We start from the raw sequence: 18531 nt of genomic DNA on the forward strand, positions 1-18531 counted from the left end.
CGTGGCCTCTCCCGTTGCGGAGCACAGGCTCCGGACGCGCAGGCCCAGCGGCCATGGCTCACGGGCCCAGCCGCTCCGCGGCATGAGGGATCCTCCCATACCGGGGCGCGAACCCGGTTCCCCTGCATCGGCAGGCGGACGCGCAACCACTGCGCCACCAGGGAAGCCCGAGATTTCTATCTTGACTGGTGCCGTGAGTTCAGGGGGCTGGACCTATAACTGCTGTAGAACGAAGCCACTTTAGAGCCTCGGGTCAACAGTGCAGATTTTTTTCTGTTCCTCAAATTGATATGTTCGATACCTACCCTTGGTACTATGATACCTACCCTTCGGCATCCGCAGAGACCCTTGGGCCAAGGTGACCAAGGCCCAGATCCTTCAATGCTATTGGTGAAGGGTGAGTATTTCAAAACCTCATAGGGAAAAGATAAGAATGGAACCGACAGGACATTGGGAGAAGGCTGTAACTGTATGTCATTGAACCCATCTTTCTGGATAACCTTTTATTTCCTTTCTCCCTCACCTCACACCCGCTATCTACTGCTCCCTTTCTTTCATACGGTGGGTTGCACTGAAACAGGACTGGAATTGGGAAAAGACTGGAGAACTGCACTGGGCAATCTTCATGGCATCCATGTCTTGAACAAAATTACCCTTTAGATAAGCTTGAGGCAATACACAACCTACCTCCCCATGGCCCTTTTGCTGTACAGTGGTTATTAAATGTCCCAAACAATGGCGAGCCCATTGATCTTCATCATCTTTCAAGCTACTTCTGGGTCCCAAAGACCTTGATGACTAACAGAACCCAAAGCCCACCATTCATTCCACCCACATCTAAATCAAGGCAACCTCATCCCTCCTCTGGAGCCAATCTGCTCCGACAGGTGCATTGTGGGTTGGAAAGCAACTGGAGGGTGTTGCTAAGCGACAGCCTCACCTTGAGGTCCCTGTGGACAATGCCCATTCTATGGAGATAGTAGACAGCATCCAAGACCTGGCGGATCAGAGTGCTGGCATCTTTCTCTGTGTAAAATCCCTTCTCCACTATCCGGTCAAACAGCTCTCCACCAGATACACTGTTAACAAAAAAAAGAGAGCGAACAAATCAGTATAAGTTAAAAAAGACGTGTTAAATTGTTCAGTGGAAACTACCAATAAGACCTTTCAATATGGTGAAAGATCCAGACTTTATTTCAAAAATTAATCCATTTTCAGATTTAAATGTGGCCCCCTTATTCCCCATTAGCTATATCAGGGCAGTGTTTCTATGTCATGATGGTACGGATGGTCCAGGACGAAATAAAGTAAATAAAAATAAACCAGGATCCATGGACTAGCCAGGCCTGAGAAGTTTCTCTTGGTCTTTGCCTCCATCCTGCTGGGACAGCATTAACTCAGAATAACCTTCCAGAATATCAGCATCATCAGTTATAGGGCGACGACACTGGATAAGATGCCTCCTTTGCATGCGAATATAGCCTTAAAGGTTTGGGTGGTGGGAGGGGTGCTGTGGGCAAAGCAGGAAGCAGCCTACAGGACGTCTGGGTTCTTGACCCAGTTCTGCCCCTAAGATGCTGAGAGGATGGGCACTCCTGGAATCTTTGCACCTCAGTCTTTTTATCTGTAAAATGAGGTAGTTAATCTAGTCAACCACTCCCTGAGAGGCATCAGAGCCTCAAAGCCGCTTGTGATTTACAAAAAGAGATAGAAGAACGACACTCCATTACATTGTTTTACTTTGGTTTTTGTTGAGAATATTTCATTTCAATTTCTTTGAATTTCAAATTGCATTACCATATTTTTGTATTTATCAAAAGGGGACCTAGGTCGCTAAAGGTTAAAAAGCCTTGGTGGACAGAGACCCTTTCAGCTCTGAGATTTGACGTTGCTCTGAGTTGAACAAAGTAACAGAATTGTAAAATCCTGAAGAGAATCAATTCAACTGATACCTTTGCCTTCAAATTCTTGGAGTACAGACTTCTCTAAGAAAAACAATGCTTTGTGCAAATAATTAAGCCATCCCTTGAAATTAGCTTCAAGGGATATATCAGCACTATTTTAATAAAAGAGAAAAAAATTTTCCAAAAACAAAATGAAAAAGGTGTACGTGAAACATTAAGATCATAAAAGTTTCACAAACAACTTTTACATCTTTAAAAGACAGGCCCCAGCAGTAACACACACACATACACTAACACACAAAGCTATGATTCATTTTCTTCAAGTCAAGGCAATTAATGTTCAATAACTGAGCCACTGAAATGTTCTTTTTAAAAAAACTAATAAAACACAATTGCAGCTATAAAAGGCCGATGTATTAGAGTCTTTCCCATTACATATAATCATTCCAAGCCATACTGCACTTGCATAATGTCTCATTTCCAAAGCAAACTGAGCAATCTAGATAAAAGAAGAAGGATGCTCAGGAGAAATAAAAAGAAATTCAAAGAGCGAAAAGAAATACAAACAGGGGAGCAACTACATACTGACGACCATGTTGTCTACATTATCCATCCTTAGGTAAGCCCAGATCCCAAGACATTCTCTCTCAGCAACTCACATCAAGTTCTCGCCACTCTTCATTTTTCTGGAACCTTCTTCCAATGATTTCAATGGAAGAACTTTGCAGAGCTTGAGGATGTATTATAGGAGATGCACAGTTGCCAGGGGTAGGGTTAACCTGCGTGCATTCACTTGGAGGCATTCACTTCACTGAATCATTTATTCAATCATTCATTCCACGTGTTCTGGGCGCCCATTAGGTGCCAGCCACCCTGTGCAGTTGGTGCCAGTCAAGGCGGCATTAGCTGCGCCGGAGGAAAACCCTGTCTTGATCGTGCCCCTCCTCATTCCCTACATCAGCCCACCTTCAATAATGGCACGGCTTACTAGTGTTCCGGTGCTTTCTTACCGCTGGGCTGCCTGCTACTCACACCCTCTGCAAGGTGCTGGAGGCCCTCGAGCAACAATGCTCACCCCTGGGACTTCCCTGGTGGTCTAGCAGTTATGACTCTGCATTCCCAATGCAGGAGCAATCCCTGGTACGATCCCTGGTCAGGGAACTAGATCCTGCATGCCACAACTAAGACCCGGCACAGCCAAATAAATAGATAAATAATAATAATTTTAAAAAGCTCACCCCTTCCTCCACCCCCCATCCTTAGCACTCTATGACCTGCACTTTGCCAGATCCCTTCCCTCCCTTCAAAACTGATCTTTCCTGCTTCCCATTCTCTCAAAGTCCACCTCTCTGCAATGTGATATAAGGTATTAATAGCCATTGCATAATATTTTCACTGTGATAGGTCAGCAATGCAATAAGAATTGAAGCATTAGAGTTGAAGTTTAAGATACTCCTGTCACATGTAGTGTCAGGGTCTCAATTTTCTGCACATTTAGTATCTCACTTCTTAAATTCCAAACTGCACCAGGGATTTATTTTTCTGAACATTGCTCAGAAAGAATGTGATTTCCTTAGAAATCAAGGAACAGGGGGAAAGTTTAAAACACTTGCCGATAAAAAATGTAACAATACTGATAAAAATATCTTAAAGTTTGTAAATCACTTTATACTTTCCAGAAACCTCCTTAAGCACACATTTCAAAAGGCCATTCTTACAGACTGAATGTTTGTGCGCCCCCGTCCCCCAATTCGTATGTTGAAGCTCCCTCCCCCCAACTGTGTGATGGTATTTGGAGGTGGGAATTTGCGGAGGTAGTTAGGTTTAGTTGAGGTCATGAGGGTGGGGCCCTGATGATGGAATTAGTGTCTCCATGAGAAGAATAAGGGACACCAGAGAGTTTTCTTTCTCTAAGCCATGTGAGGACCTAGTGAGAAGGCGGCCATCTGTAAGCCAGGAACAGAGGCCTAACAGGAACCAAATGTGCCAGCACCTTGATCTTAGACATCCCAGACTCCAGAACTGTGAGAAGTACATCTCTGTCCTTTAAGCTGCCCAGTCGCTGGCATTTTGTTATGACAGCCTGAGCTAAGACACCCAATCATTTTCAAAATCACTTGTGAACAACCAGAATCCCAGAATCACTGATAAAGAAATAAATTTAGAATTGTGGCGAGGGGCGTGTCTCATTTTCAGGCTGGCAGGACACGTGAAGGTTGGGGTGATGGGCTGCTGAGCTGACAGGTTGTTTGCTTGAGTCAATATCCTTCTACAGCAAGCTTCCAATGTGTGCAGTTTAAAGGTCCTTTTTAGAAATGGAATTACAACGGTGAGAGGCCCGCGTACAGCAAAAAAAAAAAAAAAAAAAAAAAGAAAAAGAAATGGAGCTCCCCAATGAAAACACGCAAAGCATCAGAATATAGTTGGAAGGATCAGGGGTCAAGGTGATTGGAGAAAAGGAGTAGGACCATAATAACAGGTTAATAAATAAAATTACTTAATGGCAGCTATGGGAGAGAGGTTCAGCTTTAGGGGGATGTAGATATATAGAAGGAAACTGGCTACCAAAGACTAAGGGAGCAGAAGACATGAATATGGTTTGAAAATTCTCTACTCCTCTCAATTTGAACTTGGACATTTATTTAGAATAACCTGCCTTTGCAGTGAACTTGGGTTTGCTCAGTCTCTGATCTTCCTTGCCTATTACACTGCACTGCTATCACTGTATGTGAATCTTAACTATGCAAAAACCAAATAGTTGGACGTAATGATCTCAATAAAATTTGTTTACTTGCAAAATTTTAAGTAATGCAAATCTCTTCAAATTAAAAAATAGTCAAGAAACAGAATTTCAAAGTTTCTGGATCAAGTAAACTAAGTTTTGATTCTATACTGTAATACATTCTGTAATGTACTATTATATACAACTTTGTCAGTATACCACGCATCCACTGTTAATACTGGGCAAACCGTGTTGTTTTTTACATGCACTTGAACTTCTCCATCTGATTTTGGTAGATATTTTCCTCTTATTTTAAGATTTACTGCTAATTATAGTCTAAGATGTTTTATATCTTACATCACCCACACGTTCATTCAAAAATGGTACTTGTGCTAATGCTGAAAAATGGGCTCCAAAAATCTATTACTCTAGAAGTTAGATTTAATAAAATATGAAAAAGTCCAATGGAAACCAGAATATGTCACCCCCAAATATGCCCCTTAGACATAAAATTATTGTGAACTGAAGGCAGTTAAGAAGCAAGTAAATGTAAAAGAAGCTCGCACTTTTCTGTTCGAAGGCAGGAAATAAATTCTCCTTTCACTGGAGACAGACTCTTACCAGCCCAGAGTGAAACTGGCAAGCAAACCATGTTCAACTAACCCTTACCATCTTAGTCACACATCTTCACCACTTACTACCCCTATTACAAACTCCTTTGTCCTGTCCATTCTTCACAAATTTATTGTTTGCCTAAAAGGTATAAAAGCTTCCCGCTCTGGTCACTTCTTGAGGTCTTCATTCCCTTGTGAAGCCTCCTGTGGATATGTAAAAATTCAATAAAAATGTGTTTCCTTTTTCTCCTATTCATCTGTCTTTGTGAGTTTCCTCTTCAGATCCAGCCAGGGACCATCTGAGGGTTAAAGAAAAAAACTTCTTCCTTCCCAAAAAGGCCAAATAGTGTAGTGCTGTGCTATTAATATTAGAGACAGGAGTCTGAGAAATATTAGTGCTGATACTGGGGATGATAAAAAGCAGTGTTACAGCAGATATGCCCTGAAATTCACAAGAATGTCAGATAACTAGGCAGCGCCAGTGTTAAAGACCCGGGAGACGTGGCTACAAGAGCCACATGGCTTAATGTGCCCCAGAGCAAGGCTGGTTATAAATGCGTGTTTCCTAAGAACCATTTCCCCTATTTAATCCTAAGGGGAAGGTAGTCCTGAGACATACAGGTTGTGACTGAGAGGCTGCAAACAAAGCATTTTTCAACTGTGAAACCCCAAGGCCCAGATGACAGAAATATTTTTTCGCCCAGCCTGGAGAAAGATAAAGACCATCATCAGTCTTGGCCTCAATCGAGTCCCAACTTGGCAGCCCCTGGAACTTCCTTCCTCCCATGCAGGGCACCCGCTTCTCTCTGTCCCCTGATCCTCACGACTTCACCTGTCTTTGGTGCCCTCACTCTCAGCTCCTGGGGGGACTCTCTCACCCACTCTGGGACGATTAAGGGTTTATTTCATGAAAACTCTGTCCTCAATATTTCCCTCCTTCAACAAATCCCACTCTAATAATCAAAATATCTTTATTCTCAGAATTCAGTTTCACAGCATCTTCCCAGCCTCAATCTGTTCAGAAATTTCCAAAACACAAACACATGCCTCTCCGTGGAATGGGGCCGAGAAATGTAACCCCTTGTGTGCCACTGCATTCTGATTCTGGCTCTTTTCCCTTCTCAGTGTCTGGGTGTTGTGGACTGAACTGTGTCCCCCAGCCCCCAATTTTTTTATGATGAAATCCTAACAGCCGCCCACCGCTGCCCCCCCCCATCCCCGGCCAAAGTACAACTCAGAATGTGACTGTATCTGGAGACGGGGCCTTTAAAGAGGTAATTAAAGTTAAATGAGGTCATACAGGTCTAGTGAGAGGAGACACCAGGGATGAACACAGAGTCTGGACCCTGTGAGGACACAGTGAGAAGGCAGCTGTCTGCATGCCAAGGACAGAGGCTCCAGGAGAAGCCGACACTCTGATCTTGGACTTCCAGTCTCCAGAATGCTGAGGAAATAATTTCTGTTGTTTCAAGTCACCCAGTGTGTGGTATTTTGTGATGGCAGCCCAAGCAGACTAATATACTGGGCAACTCAAGGATAGTCCATATTTGTGTACTGTATCTTTGAATGTATACTCTCTTTATATTTTTTTCAAGGTTTATTGGGGGAAAACATTTTTGCTACTTTACTTGCATTGTATGCCTTTTTATTCACCTAATCAAATAGTCTTGCATCAAGTGATAAAATATGCTGTCCCTGTTTCCAAGGGGTACACAGTCCAGGGTGTATGGGGGGTGGGTGACCAGGATACACAGACAAGAAAAACACAGTACAGATGGTTCTGATGTTGAAGGGAGAGGGGGTGAAGGTGTTTTGGAAGACCGCAGAAGGCCAGGGGACAGGGCAGGAAAAAGTGAATCGGAGCTGTCTTAAAGGAGGCGCGGTATTTAGTCAAGTGGAGAAAAGTCCAGTGGGCAGGCAGAGTCCAGTCATTTGAACGATCATGAAAGGAGTTTTTGCTGAATTAATTTTCAGGGAAATAGAATCAATGAAAGAAGCATTAAGTGAGCACCTTCTATAAGCCCACCATGTGGCATGCAGTTAGTCTCTATTTGGGGAGCTACAAACTAAGTTCAAGTTGACCATCAAGACCACTAGCAACTAATGACTTGCCAGACTGTGATCCAGGCTGGTTGACCACAGGACGTCGTAGACGGGAGAAATCCGTGGTTGGAGAAGGTTCCTGAAGGAGGTATCTGAACTTCCTTTGTGTCCTCAGTCTAGCACAGCGCTCACTGAATGGCAGAAAAGTGCTGGCTGATTCCTGAAGAAAGGCGTTAGGAGGAGGAAGATCGTGACAGGCAGGGAGAAGAGGGAGACGCAGGAACGGACAAGATATGCAAAGAAGCCGGACTTACCTGGAAGATGTGACTGGTGAGGATGAGTCAAATCACAAAGGACTCTGGAAACCACGCAGCAGAGACGGGATGGGCTGCATTGGACCGCACTGAATTCTAAGCTTCTCGTGATCTAAGGCAACCCACTTCTGAGAGAGATGCTACTGAGAGTGTGACCATCTGTGCATGTGGGCATGGAGGGGAGGGACATCTTGGAACCAAAGTCCTTTTGTAGGGTGTGCACCCTGTCCTCCAAAGCAGGTCTGTCCCTGCCATCCTGGAGGCCTACTGCTTTTACAGTCTCGGTCCTGCAGGCTTCCTACCACCTTTAGATGTGCTCACAAGAGCACATCTAAAATCCATTCCTCCGACTCCACGTCAGCCAGCTCTGTAGTGTGCACTGATTTTCCATCCACCCAGGCAACAACTTTCACTGCCTTTGGTGGGGCCTCAGTGATTCCTAACAATCGTCTCTCCCTGTTTTCCAACTATGCCCCTCCAGCTTCCATCCAGCTGCCCCTCAAGGCTGGCCAGGAAAAATGTGGTTACAGCCAAAACAATGGGTAAGAAAGAAGTGAAGGTGTTTTAATTTTGTATATGAAACGTGCTTGCTGAGACTCTGATAGAGAAATTCTACTTTTGCATTGCATTACTCATAAGAAAAGGACGAAAAGATTTGTTGAAAAAAATTATTAGCATGCTCAAGATTAAAACAGCTAATCTCTTCCATCACCTGTCCACATTCCAAAAAAAGATAAGTTAATTACAAAATCATTTTTATGGGCCCAGCATGCTTCCACTGCAGCGCCCTGCTACAAATCATTTTCAGATTTTTGTATTCTAAGACGGCAAAGCGTGTCTTATCCATATTGAATCCCCAGGATTTATGACTTATGTTCTAGTGAAGGAGGAAGAGAAAGGAAATAAATGAATAGGTAAATGTGAAACATTCAGAGAGTTCAAAACGCTGTGGGGAGATAGAAACAAGCCTGAGATGAGTATGTGGTGGAGCCACTTTTATGTGGGCTCCGAGATGGCCCCACCGGATGACAGGGAAGAGCCAGCCCAGTGATGACTGGGGAGAGCTTCTGGGCAAAGGGGTGAGCCTGTCCTAAGACCCTTAGGACAGCACAGGTCTTTCTTAGGGTATTTGGGGACCAAAAGCAAAGTCATGGTGACTCGAATCTGGTGGGCAGAGTAGAGTGGTTGAGAAAGATGAAGGCTCAGGTCATGCAGGGCCATGTGTTATGGGTTGAATGTTTATGTTCCCCACCCACCCCCACCAAATTCATATGTTGACCTAACCCACAAAGTGATGGGATTAGGAGGTGGAGCTTTTGGGAGGTAATCAGGCCATGAGGGTGGAGCCCTCATGAATGGGATTAGTGCCCTCATCAGAGACCCCAGAGAACTAGCTGGCCCTACTTCCACGTGAGGAAACAAGAAGTTGGCAGAACCTGGAAGAGGGCTCTTACAAGAATGCAACCACGCTGGCACTCTGATCTGGGACTTCCAGGCTCCAGAACTGTGAGAAACAAATTTCTGTTGTCTATAAGCCGTACTCTGTTATGGCAGCCCAAATGGAAAAAGAGGCCATGTAAACTAAGATTTAAACAGGGGGTTTATTCTACATCAGATGAGGTATCATTGGAGGGTTTTCAGCCAGGAGACAGGGGAACTGGTTTACAGTTTTCAAAAATCACTCTGGCTGCCTGCAGAGTGGACAATAGGTTATAGAGAAAGAATGGAAGAAGGCAGATCATTGCGGAGCCACTGTAGTGATCCATGTGACAGAGGCTGGTGGCTCAGCTTGGGGAACACTGGAGTCTAAGAGAAGTATACAGACATGAGGTATGTTTTCAAGACACAGAAGACAAGACTAACTGATGAAGTTGATATAAGGCATGCTGGAAGGGGAGGAATCAAGAATGTCTCCTAGATTTTTGACTTGAGGAACAGCTAGATTATTTGAAAAGGGGGTCCCTGGTGAAAGAACAAATTTGGAGGGGTTAAAAACAACTAGGGCAGTACTGACCACCAGAACTTCCTGTGATGGTGGAAATGCTTTTTATCTGCAATCTGATGTGGTGACCACTACTCACTGAGAGCTACGGTGCATTTGACATGTGGCTAGTGCAACTGGAAAACTGACTTTTAAATCTTATTTAATTTTAATTAATGTATTAACTAATGTAAATAGCTCCATGGCACTACCATATTGGATTGCATAGATCTTGAGCCTTGGGTAGGATATGGAAGTCTGAGATGCCTGTTGGATGGAGATGTCAAGCAGGTAGCCATAGATACGAGCCTGAAGGTCATGGGGAGGATTAGGGCTAGAGTTTAAAACTAGCAAGTCACCAGCAGGCAGATGGTCTTCAAAGCCAAGAGGGTAGACCTGATCCCCTGGCAGAGTGTAGCTGGATAAGGGAAAGGCGTCTGAGTGCTGGGGATGCCAACACTCAGATAAGGATGAGCCAGCAAAGGACCAGACAGCAGTAGGAAGCAAAGGAGGCGTGTGGGGCCATGGAAATCAAGGAGAAGGGTCTAGTCAACCCTGACAGATGCTGCTGAGAGATGAGGGCAGAGAAATGTCCATTGTATTTACGAAGATGAAGATCAGGGCTGGAGGCGAAGAGCTGGGAGTCATCGGCACATGAGATGGCTTCTAGACCTTGGGACTGGAGATGTCCGAGTACAGGATTGGCCTCTCTGAGCCTCATTTTCTCAACTATACAAGGAGTAGTTATGCCTGATCTAAGAATTAAGTGAGGGGACTTCCCTGGTGGTCCAGTGGGTAAGACTGTACGCTCCCAATGCAGGGGGCCCAGTTTCAATCCCTGGTCCGGGAACTAGATCCCACATGCATGCCGCAACTAAACATGCAGCAGCAAAGATCCTGCATGCCGGTGCAGGCAAAATAAATAAATTAATGAATTAATTTAAAAAAAGAAAAAGAATTAAGTGAGACAATGAAGGGAAAATCCCTAGGCAGACTCCTGGTGTGCTGCAGTGTTTTGTAAATATCGGTGCCCTTCTCCCTTTTCTGCAGGGGATCAGGGGCAGGAGCCAACCACTGACTGACAAGGGATCAGTGTGAAGGGAGCTGCAAGAAACACGGAGTTGCAATGTGAGGGTCAGAACGTTTTTGACCTCCGATGGCACATCTCCAGAGACGTTCTGGGTTAATGAAATACTAATAGATGCGCCAGAGCCCCAAGCAGTGACCGTGTGGTAGAACGTACACAGTATGGGCTTTATATTAACAGACGTGCTTGAATATATCAAATATAATTTTTGGAAAAATTCTGTAATGAAATGTTTGTTACATACTGGCCTTCCCACCATTAGTTCCAATGAGGAAAACTTCACTTGGCAACAATTTTTTTTCTTTCGCAATTTTCTAGTATTAAAATGATTTTGTGTTCCTTGGGTAGATAACAACTGGAAGAGATTGGAGACGGCTCTGGAATAGGTCTGGAGTATGGCGTGGTTACAGGTAGTCCGTAAAATTGCTAACTCCCGTGGTGGGAATTGCCAGTTGGCTGTAAGCACAGCTTTGCCTATCTTGGGTGAGTTTGCTCAAAACTAACGGAGAACCACTATGCAATTTTACATATGCTCAGAGATTCAGAATCTGAAGACAACTTGCTGGGGTCCCAATTTTATGACAAGCCTAAAAAAAAATGCATTGAATTCCTTTGTCCAGCTTTAATTTATTATACGTATTTATATTCATTCTAGTGTTTCTCAGCCAATCTGTACTGAAAATCTTACAGCAGATGCATGGGACAGCACATGCATTCAGGTAATATGAGAAGGTTCTAACAGTGCCTTCAAAAAAACACAACCAAAATAAAAATGGTCTACCTATTGTTCAGACTTCCTTAAGTCTGCGGAGTTCAAGTTCACTTTCTATCAATAGCATCGACAAATGTACTAGATCACAGCTGCCCACCATAGGGTTCCCTGGCTCTGGGCCACCTTTGTACCTGTTGAATCCTCACATATTTTTATCTTTCTAATTGCCACTCATCATTTAGCTCCGAGCTTGAATATCACTACTTCAGAAAAGCCTTTCCTGATCCCCAGACCAGATCAGGTCCTCCCTTCCTCCTGCCCCATGACATTCTCTCTTAGCATCTGTATTTCTGCCCAGCACTTATCAGGTAGAACCGACTGTTGGCATATTTGTCTGTGTAATGCTTGTCCTCCTACTCTGCCCCTGCCTATTCCAGACTGTGACGTCCACGAAGGCAGAGGCAATGTCAACCTCTTCACTGCCACTGTTTTACCCAGGACCTGGCCAGGTACCTGGCACAGACAAAAAGCTAACCAAACAGATGTTGAATAAAGAAGGATTTTGCACACACATACACAAAAAACAAAACAGTGAGTGGGATCTGGGTGTGGCTGGGCACGGCATACACAAGCAGTCATGCAAATCCTCAAAGCACATGCCACGGAGGGCACAACAGAAGTGTTCTGAGGCCTACCTCATCCATCAACCCACCCATCCATCCATCCACAATTCTCCCAGGCACCTAAAGTTGCTACTGGTTTGCATGCTCTACCTATGTCTCTCCAATCATATCTCCCCATTGACCTCTTCTGCTTTGCGTTTTTGCCTGGAAGAGGCACCCTCACCGAAGGATGTTCTAGGGCCCCCGACGCACCCAGTGAATGGTTCTCCCACCTGGCTGGTCCTGGCTTTGCCCAGGTACCCTGAGACTTTGTAAATTCCCCTCAATAGAAGATTACCTAAAAGCATCTAAATAAGAGAACCCTTCAGCATATTTTTATAACCATCCGTTTAAAAATCATGTCAAAAATCCGTTTAGAATGATTCGCTAAAGGGTGAGTTATGAGTGATATAGAGCAGGGTGTGGGGACAGAGTGACCCCCAGGGTGTAAGTGCCTGTCTGGTACTGTCATGACCTAATCCGTGCCCCACGGACTGGATGGGGCAGATCAAAACAGACCAAAGCCGTTTGCAGAACGAAAGCAGTGAAGCCATCAAAGTTTGCTGTCGTTTGCGAATTTTGATTGATAACTGTTTTAAACATTCCCTTGTAATTGCGCAAACATACGTTATACGCTGAAATGGCTTCTTCAGTTAATTTGCTCTTTTAGACTGAAGATAATGAAACAGACCAGGTTCCAGACATTTCACTTAAGTATCCACTATTGCTCTCTCTCACTCAGCCCAAGTTCCTCCAAGTCTGAGAATATATAACAAAACCTCCACTCACAGACGCACACATTTCCCATGTGTTCTAGTCCCTTATTGTGCAAAAAGAATTCTTGCTGATGGACTTCCATTTTTTTCTAGCACCCATACATTTACCCTCCACGTGTAGCAGAGCGACATAAGATGTATCATGACATTGAATGTGATCACTGCAACATATCTGAAGATAACATATGACAACCTCCAAAACCTCATTATGGTTGTATTAAGTATGAGCCTTAACATAAAAACAAAGAAAGGTTTTCTCCAAAGTTAATAGGTCTTCTAAAGATGGATACCACTAACCCCGAGGAATGAAGAGCAGCCTTGTGAAAACCATCCTGAATTTGGGTGGTAATTTACTACCTCCGAGGCGCCATGCCCGAAACGTAGGAGCTGCCTTTAAACAAAGATTGACAGTCAAAGTGTGGGTAACTGGTAAGACCTAAAGTTCATGCTTTCACACCTGAAATTATCTCTTTATAAAAACGAATTGTTAAAATAAGAGTATGAAACTTTAGTTACAATCAAAGTTAACAGAGAAACAGAAGTCACGGAAAGGCTTCGGGCCTCTTCAGGCCACTCTTCGCTCATCATCCATCACCGCTAATGAACATTTGGGGCCTCTCCCTACTCTGTCTGCCGCCAGCAGGAGCTGGGAGACGTGGGAGCGGTAAAGAGCCCTTTCTGGTGGTCTGTGTATATATAGCCGCTGTCCTTGTCACCAGAAAAATCACTCTGGTCAGCCAATGACCCCAAATCAGAAGCTTGCAGCAACTACCAGTGGTTTTTCAGGTTCCAAAGAGAAAGCTCCTTCCAGGAACTCTCTTCTTTCCCTCTTCATGTTCTAAGCCTGTCCTCAGGGAGGACTCTGAGCCACACACCCGGCCTGCCCGTCCCTTTCCTGACCCGGAACCCGAGTCCCTGGGTTCTCGTGAGCCTCCTACGTCTTCCCGCTCTGCTCTCTCAATGTCTGGGTGTGGCTGGCTCTTCACTGCTGCAGTCCCACAGCAGACGTCTGACAGAATTACTCCTTTCTCAAGATTATTCGGAAAGACACACCCAGCATGCTTGCTTTTGAGCTGTTTAAAAAATATATTTAACAAATAAGAAAAGTTTAAATAGCATGAGCTGGGAGGAGTGAAGAGAGGAATTAAGTTGCATTGTCCTGGGCCAGACCAGAAGCCGGGATAATGTCTTAGCTTCCCTTTGCTGCATCTCTGACTGGGGTTTGGATGGCTGATTTTATTTGTCAGTTTGACTGGAACACAGGGTATCCAGGTATTTGGTCAAATGTTACGCTGGGTGTGTCCGTGAGGGTGTTTGGGGATGAGATTAACATCTGAGTTGGTGAACTGAGTAAAGGACATTGCCCTCCGCAATGTAGATGGGCCTCAACCAGTCAGCTGAAGGCCTACATAGAACAAAAAGGTTGAGAAAGAGGAAACTCCTCCTGCCTGAATTCCTTCTAGCTGAGCCTTGGTATCTCTCCTGCCTTTGGACTTGAACCAAAATGTCGGCTCTTTCCAGGTGTTGAGCCTTTGAACTACAACTACACCACTGGCCCTCCTGGACCTCCAGCCTGCTGACCTTCCCCTGCAGATCATGGGACTTGTCAGCCTCTAACAAAGTGTGAGCCAGTTCCTTACAATAAATCTCATGTATGTGCACATCCTATTGGCTCTGTTTCTCTGTAGAACCCTGATGAATATATTAACTAATACAGGGACCTTCAGCTTCCGGGTCTCGGAAGCTTCTGGGAGTTTACAGGACTCCTTGGCTTAACCCCAGTGAATGGCATCACCTGCTGTATTCAGGAAGATAAATTCCTGGTCTCCAAATGTAGGGACCTTGGAGGCCACCAGATCAACCCTCTCCTTTTACCAATGAGGGAAGTGATGCTCTGAGCTATGGCGTGACTCACCTGTGGTCACACAGTTCACAGATGGCACGGCCCCTCGGCACTGCCTCATGGTGCCTCCTGTGAAAAGACCCCTTTCTCAGCAAGTCTAGTCACTAACCTATGAGAGAAACTGGAGAGCAGAAAAGACAGTGTGGGAAAGACTGGGAAATGAAGATTAGAATCACAGAGGTGGCCCGGATAGGAAAACAAGAAAGAGAAAGTGGTTTCAGGAGTTGTCCGTCTATTCAGAGATCCCCACTCAAACATTCTCCTGAGTGGGAATGGACAGCATGGAAAACTCACATTTCTAAGTGATTTACCCACTGTTCCAACTTCCCTCTCAATTTCCAGCAAGCTCTTCTAAGATATATGAGCCCCAAGTGGGCGGATCTGAGATACAGTATCTTATGTTTTTACTTTTACAGGTAACACAGGCATCGAGCCAAATTCTAAGTGTATCTTTGATGACAAAAATGCTGCAAAGCCAATTAGAAGTCTAAAACGCTGTCCAAGTGCCAAATGGGCCCTAGGACACACCTTCAACAAAGTTGCTGTTTTTGATTTTCTTGAACAAAGTTCTTTCTCAGCCTATCTTTTCCTAAATTTGGCAAAACAAAAACACCAATGAAAATCCACATACAGCAACCCTAAAACCCCACAACCGCCTTAGGTAGAGACTCACTTTCTTACTGTCTTCAGTACATTCTGTTTCTAGTGTTTTCACCTGGTGGTGTGCGTGTATGCATGTGCAGGCCCGTGTACTCACAAATGACTATGAGCTTTGGTCAATCCGGGTCTTACAAATCAGCAGGTCCTCGTCAATGAGCGAGACCGGAACGGGCACCCTCTTGGTCCCTCAAGGGTCAAGCCCCTCAGCAGCGGTGGCCCCCAAACCTACTCACGGGGCATATACAATGAGGCTTTGCAGGCACAGAACTGAGAGTCTCAAGCATAGAACTCGACTTTTGTTTTTCATGTTCACATTTCTTTGCCGCCAGCATCTTTCAAAATGTGACCTTCTGTTTCATACACGCTAAGATGGCTACCATTTTAAAAACAAACAAAACAAAAAAATGGAAAACAACAAGTGTTGGTGAGAATGTGGAGAAACTGACATCCTCAGACATTGCTGGTGGGGATATAAAGTGGCACGGCTGCTCTGGGGAAAACAGTTTGGTGACTCCTCAAAAATTAAACATAGAGTTACAATATGACCCAGCAATTTCATTCCTAGGTGAATGGCAAACATTTTTCATATTCATTTATGTTCATATAAAAACTTGCACATAAATGTTCAGAGCAAAATTATTCATGACAGCCAAATTTCCATCGACTGATGATTAGACGAACAAAAGTGGTATATCCATATAATGCACACAAGGCAATATTATTCAGCCATTAAAAGGAATGCAGTACTGATACACAGTACAACACTGCAAACACAGTGAAGACATTACACTAAGGGAAAGAAACTGGACACAAAAGGCCACATATTGTATGATCTCACTTATACAAATTGTCCAGGATAGGCCATTCTACAGGGATGGAAAGTAGATGAGTGGCTGCAAAGGCTGAGGGGAAGATGAAATGGGAAGTGACCACTAATGGGTACAGAGTTTATTATGTGATGAAAATGTTCTGGAATTACACAGTGGTGACAGTTGCACAATCTTGTGAGTATACTTAAACCCACTGAATTGTATTCCTTAAAAGGGTGAATTTATGGTATGTGAATTATATCTCATTAAAAAAACTGCCTTCTTTTCTTTTTCTAGACCCATTATTGTATCAATAGGATGACAAATGTGCACAAGACATTTATACCAACCCTAGAAATAGCCTCGTTTTTTGCCTTGGCCATTTAACAAACAGAATTTTCCACTTTGTTTATTGGCTGTATCTTCTCCACATGTGGTCCTTCTCTCCTTTCTGATGACATACAAAGGTGGTCTCTCATTGGAGCTACCTACCTCTTTTAGGACAGCCCTCCTCCTTGACTGCCTGCTGCCTACACACACCTATACCCACTTAAACCAACCCTCTGTCTCGAATACAGGTTCTTCTCTTGAGGAATAAAGTAGAAGAACTATAAAGCACACACCTTTGGCAGATGTGTTATTCTTAGACAACCTTTGGGAATAAACCACATTCTCTGGAAACAGCCTTTCGTTAATTACATCTCCCAAGGTCTCCTATCACATGGCCTCAAATAACTCTAATAGTACCTCACTCACTCAAAGGAATATGAATTTTTTTTTATTCCTATCAATAGATCCCTTCAGCTAAAAACTTAATTGCATTAAAACCTCACTAAAGTGATTTGCTTCAAAATATACCAGAAGTCATTTTTAAAAGGGAATATGCTAATTAGGGTGATAGAATGTTCTAAAAGTGGATTAGAGTGATGGTTGTGTAACTTGGGTAAGTTTATTAAAAATCACTGATTTGTACACTTAAAGTGAGTGAATTTTATGGTATATAATTATACTTCACTAAAGTTGTCAAGAAACAAAAAAATAAATAAGGCATGGGGGGTAGAAGGCAGGCGGGTAGAGGTGTGGGGAGTGGGTAGAGGTAGAGGGAAAGCAAGATGGCCTTTAGGCTGACAGTTAGAGGAGGCTGGGTGATGGGTAAAGGCAGTGGATACTGCTGGTGTTGCCTAGTGCGCCCCTTTCAGGCCACTCTAGTCCACAGTTCTCAGAACTGGCTGCTGAAACTGCCTTGCAACTCCCCTCTTCCCTCGGCCCTGTCCTGCTTCCTTCACTCCTGGCAGATGCTGACCCCAACAGCTCTTCCCAGAAAATCACCTACCCCCAGAGCGCTGCTTCACAACCTGTTTCCAGGGGACCAGACCTAAGACAGAGGCTTATTATACATTCTCTCTACATTTTTAAGTGTTTAAAATTTTTCAGGGCTTCCCTGGTGGCGCAGTGGTTGAGAGTCCGCCTGCCGAGGCAGGGGACGCGGGTTCGTGCCCCGGTCCGGGAAGATCCCACGTGCCGCGGAGCGGCTGGGCCCGTGAGCCATGGCCGCTGAGCCTGCGCGGTCGGAGCCTGTGCTCCGCAACGGGAGAGGCCACAGCAGTGAGAGGCCCGCGTACCGCAAAAAAAAAAAAAAAAAAAAAATTTTCATAACAAGAAGTAAAGAACAAAACAAAAACCATACACCTAGAAGTTCCCCAAAGTGGAGTACTACAAACTCTAGGAAGATTACACCTGATATTTCACAGATGCTGTAGCCAATACTAAATCTGTCGTTTGATGAACTCTGAGTCAGAAACCTGCTGCCCCATTATCAGTGTCTTCCTTGCTCTTTCATAAAGGACTGTGCGATGCATTCACCCGTCTGTCCAGAAGGATGTGTTGAACTCGGAAGGTCTCTTCTTACCCTGTCTGCGATAGTTCCAAGAGTGTCTGTCCTCGTCAAACATGAAGAAGGGAAAACAAGGAAATCTGAGAGTATGAGACCCTCGGAAAGGCAAAGAGATACAGGAAGGTCTTGATTTTAGAGTCCAATTTTCCCCCACATTTAATATAATTGCACTCTGCTAGAAAGCCTGCAGGCAAGAGGATAATAAGATTTCAGTGATTAAATTATTTAAAGTCTCTGATATTGTAGCATTTTGGACAGCATTCCACATATTTTGTCTGTTATATCAGAAGGATGATCTGGAAAATCCCCTTTCCTTAGGGAATCCAGGAGCCACCAATTATCTGAAATTGCTTTGCTTAAAAAAAAATCCCAAGTATTAGAAAGTGTTTGTTGTCTTACCATTATTAAATCCCATTGGCCCATTACATGAACGCCAGCACTATACTACAT

The 18531-nt window shown here is 44.2% G+C and overlaps 1 protein-coding gene across 7 annotated transcripts in view; it reads right to left on the bottom strand.

Annotated features, from left to right (window-relative positions):
* Positions 1–18531, bottom strand: part of CAMK1D (calcium/calmodulin dependent protein kinase ID) — a 449867-nt gene that overhangs the window by 62505 nt on the left and 368831 nt on the right. For all 7 annotated transcript variants that reach the window (XM_055087827.1, XM_024129560.2, XM_024129561.3 and 4 more), the window contains one exon: positions 941–1079. In XM_055087827.1, the coding sequence (XP_054943802.1) occupies positions 941–1079 (139 nt within the window). The remainder of the gene's footprint in view (positions 1–940; positions 1080–18531) is intronic.

Source organism: Physeter macrocephalus, chromosome 11 (genome assembly GCF_002837175.3).
Source record: "Physeter macrocephalus isolate SW-GA chromosome 11, ASM283717v5, whole genome shotgun sequence".
Classification (NCBI taxonomy): domain Eukaryota; kingdom Metazoa; phylum Chordata; class Mammalia; order Artiodactyla; family Physeteridae; genus Physeter; species Physeter macrocephalus.